Source organism: Salvia splendens, chromosome 7 (genome assembly GCF_004379255.2).
Source record: "Salvia splendens isolate huo1 chromosome 7, SspV2, whole genome shotgun sequence".
Classification (NCBI taxonomy): domain Eukaryota; kingdom Viridiplantae; phylum Streptophyta; class Magnoliopsida; order Lamiales; family Lamiaceae; genus Salvia; species Salvia splendens.
In genome coordinates, this window is record NC_056038.1 from 8,439,957 (window position 1) to 8,452,940 (window position 12,984).

Consider the following 12,984-nt stretch of genomic DNA (forward strand, 5'->3'; position numbering starts at 1 on the left):
CTCTAATTGTTATTCCATAAATACCTCCAAAACTCCCATGTCACTATGCGCGACACAAGATAAAATTTGTTTTATTAATTAGACATTGTAATTAATTTAAATAAAATAAAAAATAACATGATTACATAATATTAAAAAATAAAATGTAATATGATATAGTCACAATATGTTAGATAATTATAAATCTAAAATTAAATAAGTTTTAAATTAAGTCAACATGGAAATATTTGTTAATTACAACACTTATCTTGGTCTTTATAACAAAGAAAATTACCATCAATAACACATACACACTTTAATATTAAAATACTACTAAATATTCAATTGATATAAATATTTAATATACAGCTAAAAAATATAATTAGGACAATGACATCGTCATGAAAAGAAAAAAATAATAAACAAAAAAAAAATGCACATGTATAAACATTAGAACAATAAAACAAAAGTTAGTTAGTCAAGAAAAAACTTATTTGTAAACAATCATACCCATACAATAATAAAAATAGCAAAATAGAGAAAAGAGATATAGTAAAACACAAACCACACCTACCGCTGACTCTTCTTGAGCCTTATTTTTCTCCTTAATCTCTGAATTGGTGATTTATGTTGTATGCATATGTGCAAATACAAATGTGATATTTTATGGTTTTGTCTTCTTTGCTTTCTTTTTCGCCATTTCGTTGACTTTAGGTGTTTTTCTTTTCATGAAAAATGCACATGTATAAACATTAGAACAATAAAACAAAAGTTAGTAAGTCAAGAAAAAACTTATTTGTAAACAATCATACCCATACAATAATAAAAATAACAAAATAGAGAAAAGAGATATAGTAAAACACAAACCACATCTACCGCTGACTCTTCTTCAGCCTTATTTTTCTCCTTAATCTCTAAATTGATGGTTTATGTTGTATGCATATGTGCAAATACGAATGTGATATTTTATGATTTTGTCTTCTTTGCTTTCTTTTTTGCCATTTCGTTGACTTTAGGTGATTTTCTTTTCATGAAAATTATGGAAGTGAAGAAGTTGGCGACGAATTTGTGAAGCTGTAGTTTCAAAATATTATAGATAGTCAACAACTTATGTAATTTCTTTATTTGTAAAATACAAAATATTGTAGCCTAGACAGAAAAATAAAACAAATTAACATGAAGAAAATACTTAGATATGAACTAATATCACTAAAATAGAATGATCTTCAAAATAAGATTTAAAAGTGCTATTTTCCTTTTACCATCTTTTGCACAACTCTCTCTCCACTACCTCCGACTCACATCTTTGGCTCTTCGTCTTGCACTCTCTCACATGACGCCTACTCCGCCTCATTTACGATCTCCACAATGATAGACCAAGTATTTATAGACAAAGATCACCAATAATTTCTAAAACTTTTCAATTGCAACTATACATCCCAAAAATGAAAGAACATTTCTATAGTTAATAGTAATTAAACAAATATTAATTTATGACATAAATAAAAAACGTTAGAAATCATCGGTATAATTATATTCAATTCATACTTTTAACTGATTATTATTATTAGCTTAATTTGGGAGTTTAAAAAACGTCGAAGATATGGACTATAGTACAGAGCCATTCACTAAATTGTGAGTCAATAATTGAGATTATTTCTGACTATGTATATGAAAATGATGCATAATTAAATTATTAGATGCAAAATCAAGGTAATTTAATGTCACATCTTAATAGGCGGTTACATCATTTGGTGCATTTGTTAAATGTGACATTTGTTTTGAATATTAAGTAACTGCCGGCTCATATTAGTAATTGAGAATGGCAATTCCAAAAGAACATTGTTTTACTGCCAAATGAAATGAATTAAAAGTAATCAATGGGAATAATGATCGTAACTGCTACATTAAAATTTTCCACAGCTAAAGTTATTTAATTAAAATCTATTTTTATTTTAAAATTAGTAGTTTTTGTTTATTGCATTTACATCCCTTGCACAAAATAGTTATTCAAAACCTCCCAAAACTCAACTTTTATATATGTATAGATAATGACATTGACTTTTAAGGAAAGTTAATCAAACAAATTAGGATTACAAACTATATAAATATAATTTGAGAACTAGAAAAAATTGAAATTTATATGTTAATAATAAATTGAAATTATTTTAGATCATAAAATTTTTTAATCGTTTTACAATGGAGAAAAATACACTCCCGTTTTTTTAGATGGACGGCGTGTTTAGAGCATCAGCAGTGGTGCGGATTTCTCGGCGGAATTCCCTGCGGAATTCCCGAAAACACCTCCTGCCACGTCATACGGACTTCTCACTGCACTGACACGTCATAAGGACTTCCCACTGCACAGTGACGGACATCCCCAAGGACTTCCCGAATGACTTCTCACAATTAAAAAAATCACAAATTCACAAATTAAACAATTTTCGGAATTAAACAAAAAAAAAGAAAAGTACATTTCACCAAATTAAAAAACAAACATTTCAATAATTAAAAACTACATCAACGACGACCCATCCGCTGCCATACTTCTTCGATAATATCATTCTGGAGCCGAACATGGGCTTGTCTTTGGCGCATGTCGGCAAATGCACGGACTCGATCGACATCGTCATGGGGTATCCCTATGTGTACATTGCTAGTGGCCACGCCGTGGCTTGGACCCGCTGCACCAGCATCATCATTGGTCCAATCAGTCAGCGCTGGACCTTCATTTTCGACAATCATGTTGTGCATGATAATACATGCGTACATGATGTCGGCGATGCTGTCAACATATCACAGCCGTGTTGGACCCTTCACTGCCGCTCATCGAGCCTGGAGCACACCAAATGCCCGCTCCACATCTTTGCGCGCTGCCTCCTGGCGACCCGCAAAATATATCTTCTTTTCATCTGCTGGGCATCTGATCGTCTTCACAAAGACGGGCCACATAGGGTATATCACATCCGCCAAATAATAGCTCATATTGTGCTGGTTGCCGTTGGCGACGAAGTTGACGGCCGGACCAACGCCCATGCACTGTTCGTTGAAAAGGGGCGACGACTGGAGGACGTTGATGTCGTTGTTAGACCCATCTACCCCAAAATAGGCATGCCAAATCCACAGCCGGTAGTCAGCTACCGCTTCAAGGATCATCGTGGGATTCTTGGCCTTGAAACCAGTAGTGTACATCCCTTTCCAAGCAGCGGGGCAGTTCTTCCATTCCCAGTGCATACAATCTATGCTGCCTAACATCCCCGGAAACCCGTGCTGATTCCCGTGCATATCCAGCAGAGCCTGACAATCTTTGGGGGTCGGCCTCCGAAGATACCTATCCTCGAATATCTCCCTAACGCCCTTACAAAAATACTTTAGGCAATCGCGGGCAGTCGTCTCGCCGATGTGGAGGTACTCGTCGAACATGTCGGCCGATTGTGGAGGTACCCGTATGCCAGCTGCCTGATTGCGACAGTGTACTTCTGAATCGGCGTGTGGCCGGGTTTACCAGCCGTATCCTCCCGCACCCTGAAATACCCGTATCGACGCTCCAAAGCCCCCACGATACGCAGAAAGAGCGGACGATGCATCCTAAACCGTCGCCGGAACAGGTTCTCCTCAAACCGTGGCTCCAGCGCAAAGTAATCCTCATACAACCGAGCGTGGGCAGCGAGGTGGTCCCGGGGTATTATAGTTTGACGATGGATGGGTCGAGGTACTGCCGGCGCCAAGGCTGCTTGTTCCTCCCTCTCCGCTGATTCCCGCACACGTGCATGAATCAGACTCATCATGTGTTCATAATGCCCACCACTACCACTACTAGCCATTCCGGATATATAAAAGAAATGTAGAGAGAGAAACTTGTTAAAACAAGTGGTGCGAATGAAATGCAGTTCAACGAGCCGTATATATAGAAATTTTTTTAAAAAATTAATGCAATTAACGGGAATTCCGTTCGGACGTCCGTGGGAGTCAACGCAATGGCGGACGTCTGCACGCCCGTCACGACGGAATTCTGCGTAACTCCGCGAAGGCGGAATTCTGTATCCGTGTATACCATGCACAATGGCGGACATCGACCCGAAATTCCGGCACACCGATCGGAATTCCGCCGAGACGGGTGCCATTGTTGATGCTCTTAACATAAAAAAAAATAAGATACATGAATAAACAAATAGCATTACTCGCAATAATAAAAGTTAGGATGGAGATATTCGGGTCCGCATCCGACCCGATTGGTAACAGTCACAGCCTGCATAAATTGATACAGCATCAAATCCAACCTCTCCTCTTTCTCACTCTGACTACAGTATTCTTTGTTGCTCTCTCTCTATATCTCTTCATCGCTGTGCTCGGATCCTTCATTTCGATCCAATCATCCATTGTAAGTCCCCTGTCACCGAATCTCATTTATCTGTCTGGATCGCTCCATTAGCCGCAGATGGTAAAGTCAATTTTTTTAATCAATAAGGTTGAATTTTGTTCATTTTATTGGGTGTATCGAGGTCAATTGCTGCTATCGAGTGCAAAAAGGATCAATTTTTCATTGATTTTTGTTTTATAGGGTTTTGATTTGATTTTACCTTGTTCATGCAGACCATTGTTTTGCGTGTATTTTCGTCCTCTCTCTATTCTGTACTTATTTGATTTTGATTAGAATTGGATCGAATTAGCTTAATTAATGTAAGATTTGTTTTCCCATGGTTGATTTTTAGTTGGGAAAGTATGTGAACTTTTATGGTTATGGGAAAAAGTGACTATGGGTTTGACTTTGTATTGGGTATGTAAAGTGATTTTGGTACTGATTTAATTAAGTATGTCTTCCCAAGATTTGGATTTTGTTTTGTTCAATGTATTGCATGCTTCTACTGAATTGTTGATCTTCATTTAATTGAACATTTGAACTGTTACTTTTTGTGGGACTACATATAATTATTTTGGCAACCTTTTGCTGTTCGTAGTCTTTGAAAGTATTTCTGGTCTAATCAAATTAATAAGTACTTGTATGATCTATAATGCTCTTAAGCCAACCATGAGCGACGAAGGAGAGAAGACTTGCCCCCTCTGTGCTGAGGAGATGGATTTAACTGATCAGCAGTTGAAGCCTTGCAAGTGTGGCTATGAGGTACTACTAAAGTTCCATGTCATTATTTCATTTTGCAAATTAAGTCCATGCTTCTTGCCCCCTGACCCTCATTAATGTATGAGCCATGACTGCCAGTCATGGTCATTGCACTGTGCCTATGTCTCTCTAGATGTAACTTACGGCCTTCATGTATAAGAGTTGGATTGAATTACAAGTTTAAGATCTTGTAAGGTGCTTAAATTTCTATGAGAGTGTCATTCTCTTTCATATTGATAGTGTCAGGTCTGGAAATATGTTGCATACAATTACTTTTGTAGGTGGCTAAGGAATTATATTAGAAGAGGCTGAGATGAAGATGCAGTTACAATTTTTTTGAGGATGTTTAAAATAATTACAAAAATGCTCACATGATTACTTTCTTTAATTAATGAGCAAAATTCCTTCCGAGCCAGTATTGCTCAAAGGTTCTAAATTTTCTAGTTATAATGGGAAAAGAAACAGAAGAAATAGAGGGAAAGAGGTACAGAAAAAATAAAAAAGAACATTACTCTTTGTTGTACACTTGCTTAGGTGATGAAACTTCCTTTCTTACATTATAACTTTTTAATCTTTAATCTGCCTGGGATCCTGGATTTCACATTTTATCTCGTTCCTGTTGCATGTATTTAAAAATCATTACTTTGCATTGCTAATCATACCTTTAGATACTTTAAGGCGTAGGTTAGTTAATCCCATGCTGAAAATGGAGCGACCATAGGAACATTTTCTTTGATCGGGGATATAGTTAATTAATTTATCCTTTTATCATTCTTAATGTTTATATTTGAGTATTTTTACTTGCATATTGATTTCTGAAGAGCCAAACTCGAGTTTATTTAATCGCATTCCTGGATTCAAGGCTACCCTACATTTACTTGTCAATTTGCTGGTGAATGTCATTTCATTTCTCATGTGAGGTGTGTGACTACCTTTTTATGATCATTCTTTTTGTTGGTTGTTACTTGACTCGTGGTTGTTACTTCTTCAGGGCGTCACCATTCTATTCCTTTTGATAGAAATATTTTTCTTAGTAGTGTATCTGTTCAAATGCGAATCCTATACCATCTATGCACTGGACAACAATAGTGTCATTTTTGTTGTTCTTGCTGAATATTTCTGCTAATGTTGGATGTATGAATCTTTTGCAATATTTCTACAGATTTGTGTTTGGTGTTGGCATCATATTATGGATATGGCTGAGAAAGATGAGACTGAAGGGCGCTGTCCAGCATGTCGTACTGCTTATAACAAAGAAAAGATTGTTGGAACAACTGCAAAATGTGAAAGGTAAGTTCTGTTTGTTGTTACGTGAATTCTCTACAATTCTTTTAAGTCTCGAGCCATAAGGGCGTATATTATAGTGCCCTAAATTGAATGTGTGATGATTTGACAGATTGGTGTCAGAGATGAGTGTGGAGAAAAAGGTAAAGTCACAGAAGGGAAAGAGCAAAGGCTTGGAAGGACGGAAGCAACTTGGCAGTGTACGAGTCATTCAGAGGAATCTTGTGTATGTTGTGGGTCTGCCACTGCATTTTGCTGATGATGATGTAATTACTACCCTATTCTTTTGCTCCTATTCTATTCCTCTTCCATATTTTTATATTTTGTGACCATTCTAATTGTTATTCATTTTGGTTGCCAGCTACTTCAGCGCAGAGAATATTTTGGTCAGTATGGGAAGGTGCTGAAGGTGTCAATATCTCGAACAGCGACTGGGACTATACAACAGTTTGCAAATAGTACATGCAGTGTGTAGGTCCCTAAGTTTTAGAGTTTTATTCGATAATTTCCAAATTTTGTTGCAAATTTATATGATTGTTCTTTGGGTGCACATATTGCACAATTTCTTGATGAACTTGTTTACTGTTGGGCGGTTTAGAACCTAAGGTGCAAAATTATCTGGTTCTGTTAAATCACGAGTTCCTCATGATTGTGAAACTCTGATGAAAAGTGGTTTTACTTTGTTATGCATTAAGCTTAACAATATCTTATGGCAAACTTCAGTCTAAAATTTTGTTGCTTAGGTTGCTTATGTGATATTATAGTTCTTGTGTGAAGTGTCATACCATTTAAGATTTTTGATATATCTTTTTGTTTAGGGGTAGGAGGGTGGGTGGAAGGACTGTGTTAAATGGGTTCAATTGAGGGGTTGGAGTGTTACTATAATTATTTGTATTTCAGCAAGAGGGTTGTAGGTGATAGAAATGGAAACTAGTTATTTACTATCACTCCTAGGTCCTATCCCCTTTAGCGAATTAAGGAAAGGAAAGTAGGAGTCCCTTCTGATTCCTTAAAATCTCTAACATCCCAACCCCCCCCCCCCTCCCCAAAAAAAGCCTTGTTTCTCTGGGATCAATGAATTATACATACATATCATTGTTTACTTATTTCTTATTTGGTCCCTCTCTCCTTTTTGTCATAGATATATAACATATTCAAAGGAGGAGGAGGCAGTCCGATGTATTCAGCTGGTACATGGATTTGCTCTGGATGGTAAACCATTGAGGTGGGTGACATCCTTCATTTATGTTGTAGACATTTTAGTAATATTTGACTCTCTAATAACGCTGGCTGCAGGGCATGCTTTGGGACCACAAAATACTGTCATGCATGGCTGAGAAATATGGTACGGCTTCTTAGCATTTTATAAGTTAGATTGTGGCACAATCTCACAGCAGCAATATGTTCGCTCATAGTACACATACCCAGTTATGAACCCAAAGCTTATTGAATCACATGGGCTATCACCTGATCATGGTCTTACGTGTTGGTACAGCCTTGCAGCAACCCAGATTGTCTGTATTTGCATGACATTGGCTCACAAGATGATAGTTTTACGAAGGATGAAGTCATATCTGAACACACAAGGTATTTCTGTGTGTGAATGATGTTAGTTGTATTCTTTGCACCAATTTTCTTTTCTGTAATTTTCCTTATGCTATATTTGCTTCTTTTGATTTGGTGAACGTGTGGGTAACCCACCCCCCTGAAGTTGGAGTTTGTGTATTCTTGGCATTAGTTTTATCATATTGTGGTCTACACATCTGGAAAGTAGTACTATTTGTTTCTGTTGTTATTTTTAAACAAGTAGATCAAGTATTCATTGACCTTCGTTTCTCCATTCATTCATTGACCTTCTTTTCTCCATCGTATATTGTCCTTTATATGGCAGAGTTTCAAGTGATGGTTGAATATCATAATATTGAAGCGTCATTTTCGTGTCCTGAGTACTTTACGGAAGAAAATTCTTGCATTACTGAAATATTACTTCAGGATGTCCTGGATAGCGTGTTGAGTTTTGCCTCTTCTCCTGTACTTTTCTTGTCTTATTTTTGTTCTCAAATATCTGTTCTCTTACATAATGATCTAAAGGAGTAGAATCCAACAAGTCACCAGTTCCTCAATTAGTATCCAACGGCGTTCAGGAAACGTATTACCTCCTCCAGGAGATGATTACTGCAATAATAACAGCTCGACGTCTTCGGTGAAGCCTCTTGCTAAAACTGCTATTAATACAAATGTAAGATTTCATCATTATTTCCTTCACCCCAGCAGATATGCTTATCTGTCTTTCAGTAATGTGATTTCTTCTTCCAGTTTTATCTGATTTCTAGTTTCAATTTTTTGTTCTTTCTTGATTTAGTGTTGTATCTAGCCCCATGAAGTTCATTTGAACCATATTTTTAGGGATTTTCAATTTCTCATGCATCATATTCATGAAAACATGTGAAAATATGAATGAAAAGTTGTTCTAATAATCTTAGATTCTGTACTTCCTTACTTGTGTTTCATTACTCCAACAGAATTCAGTAATGTGTACTAGAAATTCTCCACCAAGTAGTAGCTCAGGGATATCTACTGCTCTACCAGCTGGAGCATCATGGTATGTCATCCTCTTGTGATAGTTGTCTCCTATTCTTTCTTGCTAGCCTTACTGAATATTGTCTTGATCAGGGGTGTACGTCCATCTGGTAATCAACTTTTGCTGACAAGCACATCGAGTTCCAGCAGACCATCTAATCAGAAAAATGACATGTGTAGTGGTCCAGCAGCATTTTCTAAATCAGCCCCAAGTCAAGTTTCTTCACTTCAGAATGACACTGGGAAGAAAAGGGTGCCCAATGAAGGAAGCAGCATTTCTCTCGAGAAAAGTAACACAGAAACTTCTGGGCCAGTAAAGAAAGAAGCAAATAGAGATGGAAGTATTGTTTCTGACACTTCCTCGACACCTGCATACACCACCAGTGTGCCCTTGAGCAGCCAGCTTCATAGCCCACCTAGAACGAGATCAATTCTAAATACTTCTAATATAGTTGATTCTTCTGCTTCATCTAACGGACTTGTATCAGATAAAGATCCTAAGGACTACATAGACAATAACATGGAGAATGTGTACTCTGATGTATTATCATTGAGCATTCAAGAAAATCAACATTCGCAAAATAACAATGTTGAGCAAATTAGAGAATCATCAGTTTGTGAGACTTCTGGAGAAGTTAAGAGTACCACTGATGTGGTACACGTTGCAAGTGTCCAGTCTGATTCTAGATTGGGAAGGCCTGATGAAGAAACTAAAACCGACTTGCCTGAACTGAACAATGATTTGTTATCTTTTCATAGCCAGAGGATTAAGGATCCTGAGATTGCTTCCAGTATAACACCAGAGTTTTTTGATGCACTTAATCTAAAGCGTTCTAATTTTATTTCTCCTGCATTCGACAATGCTAATGGTTTAACCGGCATTGGTTTTGATAGCCAGGCTGTACATAGAAGTGGTAACTTGATGGTATCAAATTCTAATTCTCCAAGTGTGTATCTGGAGAATACATTCAATAATGGTGCTGAAAATTCCAATTTGTCTCTCAGAAAAGAGAAAATGTCTCAGCTTGCGAGATATGAAACTGAAGTAGGCAGTGGTGTGCCTGCTATTGATACAGGGGAGAGCAGCATCATATCAAATATTTTGTCACTGGACTTTGACTCATGGGATGAGTCTGTAAGTTCACCTCAGAACCTGGCTAAGTTGATAGGTGAAACTGATAGACGGCAGGGGTCTTTTGGAGCACCAGGTTCCTGGAAAACTCAGAATAGCAGTCAATCAAGATTTTCATTTGCTAGAGAGGAGGAAGCTATGAGCCATTTTCCTGAACAATCTATTGATTACCATGAACAAGCCTTGAAGCAGCATCTTTTTGGCCATAATTTCTCAGGCAGCAACAGATTCCATGTTGAGAAGTTTGTTAGTACAAATGGTTTACCTGTTTCCAGTGGCACAGAACAAGATTATTTTGCTAACAACGTTTCTCATTATTCTTCCAACAAGCTTCCTAGTAAGTTAATGACTAAATGCTAATTCAAAATTCTCTTAAGGACTATTTCAGTATCATTTTTACTTTTCTTTGGGGTTTCATATTATGCAAAATCTTGAATATCACTGTTTATTTAGTAATGTGGACATGTATAATTTGATTGCTTGTTCATCCCTCTTGGAGTGGCATATGGCTCTTGATCTGTATCACTATAGAATTAGAGACCTATTTCTTATCTGATCCACCCATTTTGCAACTTTATTAGCTTAAACAATCCATGGGCTGTAACCATCACCATTTCTTTTTCTATTACACAAAAAGCATCTTATGACCTTTATCTTCATCTTTTTATTTAGCGTGATTTCTTAAATGGAGATGGCTTATTAGTTTAGGCTAGGTCTATCATAGATGATATTGCTGCACAAACATTTAACCTTGCTAATTGTTTATGCTTTCTCAAATTAAATAACAATTAATTTGTTTGATGTGGTACCCCCTAACTCTTATGCCCTTGAACAGTTTCAAGGCCTCATGTATCTGCACCTCCAGGATTTTCAGCGCCTAGTAGGGCAGCAGCACCTCCAGGCTTTACTTCTCACGCACGGACAGAGCAATTTTTTGAATCACACTCTGGTTAGAAATGTTTTTAATGGGTCAATTTAACGTTGTATGCATAAAGTATTCGGAAGCTATTCGGTTTTGGATAATTACTCGTACTTTGTATTTGCAGGTCATGCAGTTGAGGCTACCTCTTTATTAAGAAATCAGTATCAAACACCCCCAAGTGGTGATACTTATTCTAATGGTGATATAGAATTTATGGATCCTGCAATTTTGGCTGTTGGCAAAGGGACATTTGCAAGTGGCATCAACAATATGGGCCTAGACATAAGATCCAATTTTTCTCCACAGTTCAATGCATATGATGAGGCCAGATTCCAATCAATTTTACAAAGATCTTTTCCTCCACATCACAACCAAAGATTTAGTGACCTGGGCGACAATCTTTCTACCCTTGGTGATACTCATGGAATTCCTTCTAGGGTTGCCGAGCAGACACTAACCAATAATCACTCTCCATTTTCCCAATTCAACCTTCAGCAGTATAGAAATGGAGCAACTTCTAATGGTCAATGGGATGGGTGGAATGAATCCCAGAGTATGAATAATTTGAGTATAGATGAACTGCTCAGAGCCGAGAGGTTGAGACTTAGCAGCAATTTATACGGTGGCTATGAAGAATCCAAGATGAGGATGCCAGGTTCTAGCAATATATACAATGGAGCTTATGGGATTTGATTTGGAGATTATTATATCAGTGATGAAATATATGATCATATCCGACATTGATGCCTGAAGTTCTCCATTTGAATGTGGTGCCTATGAAACTCACAACAGTTTACTCTGACATGATTAGTCTGACTCCGCTACTTTCAGGTTGGTGGAGGATCAAATCTTCTCACATGGAGTCCAGAAGCCAGCAGGTAAACTTTTGACTAATTTTAGTTTCCTGTGATGGATGTTATATAATATCTATCTACAATAAAGTAGCTTCTGTCTCATTTATTATGAGCTATGTGAAGAGGTGGGAAAACTGATTTCTAACGTTCAGGAACAATGTTACACTATTGGGTGGCACAAGATTTTAGGAGCGGTTGTTTAGTAGAGAAAATGTAGCTGAATGTATTCCTAGAGGAAGAAAAAGTTAATTCAGGTGTTAATGAAGAGAGAGAAAATGTAGCTGAATGTATTAGTGATGCTTTACTTTTTACAAAAATGGAAGTGCGATATCTTTGTTGGGACTGACTGAAAAGGAAGATATTTGTTGCGGGATGAAGTAGCTAAAACTCGTCATTTTGAAATATACAATATACAGCAATAATGATAAACGATCGAGTTTGAAGATATTTAACTTTGGCTAAACTCTTGACAGGAATCCTATTTGTTTTGACTTTTATTAATGGCATGGCGATCTTTTCCTAACCTTTGTCAGAAATTTCAGGTGAGAGTTCTCTGAGACTGAAGCTCAGTGCGAGTGCTGCTAGGCCTATGTTATCCATGGGAATCCCAGCGGCGTCCGGGTCTTAAGTTTCATCTCAGCCAGAGAGACTGATTCAGATTGATGCGTTGCTTTACAGTCAGATGGGAGCATAGTCAGAGAGGCGGGAGAGAGTAAGAAGCATGATCGTTCAAGATGGTACCTGAACTTTGTCGCATATTTGTTTAAACATAGAAAGAGGTAGGAGAATGAAAATGAGACGTGGTTTAGGTGACTTATGCGAAACTGGGGATTATGAAATGCATCTCTCAACAACTGCATAAGGTCATCCGCAGTCCAGACTATATTTTTATAGCTACAATAGTATTCCATTCAGTTTTCATAGTGAACAAAGGCTCAAAAGAGGTTAAGATTACAAAGTGTAGTAGTTGGAGTCGTAATCGCGAACAAAACAGTGCACAACGCCTGTGGTCTGCTGGAATTGCTCCGAGAGTCCAGAACGTTGACAATGGAGCACAGGCTTGGTAGAATGCCAACCCAAAATGAAAAAAATAGGACTATTGATTGTGGACGGA

General features: G+C 37.3%; 1 protein-coding gene across 2 annotated transcripts; it reads left to right on the plus strand.

Moving 5' to 3' along the window:
• Window positions 1-4,226: 4,226 nt before the first annotated feature.
• On the plus strand, window positions 4,227-12,798 carry LOC121811048. 2 transcript variants are annotated; one of them, XM_042211815.1, is made up of 14 exons: window positions 4,227-4,360; window positions 5,003-5,101; window positions 6,261-6,388; window positions 6,495-6,648; window positions 6,744-6,853; window positions 7,524-7,607; window positions 7,679-7,727; window positions 7,878-7,969; window positions 8,474-8,621; window positions 8,905-8,984; window positions 9,056-10,431; window positions 10,930-11,043; window positions 11,141-11,894; window positions 12,413-12,798. In XM_042211815.1, exons 2-13 carry the CDS (start codon window positions 5,009-5,011, stop codon window positions 11,707-11,709), a joined length of 2,997 nt encoding a protein of 998 aa, XP_042067749.1. In that variant the 5' UTR covers window positions 4,227-4,360; window positions 5,003-5,008; the 3' UTR covers window positions 11,710-11,894; window positions 12,413-12,798. The 2 variants fall into 2 exon arrangements, with proteins under 2 accessions (XP_042067749.1, XP_042067748.1); XM_042211814.1 differs by having other exon boundaries at window positions 4,290-4,420.
• Window positions 12,799-12,984: the final 186 nt, after the last annotated feature.

Coding starts and splice junctions, on each gene's coding strand:
- LOC121811048 (XM_042211814.1), top strand. Junction 7,728..7,877: donor ATGCATGGCTGAGAAATATG/GTACGGCTTCTT, acceptor GTGTTGGTACAG/CCTTGCAGCAACCCAGATTG. Junction 8,985..9,055: donor CTACCAGCTGGAGCATCATG/GTATGTCATCCT, acceptor TGTCTTGATCAG/GGGTGTACGTCCATCTGGTA.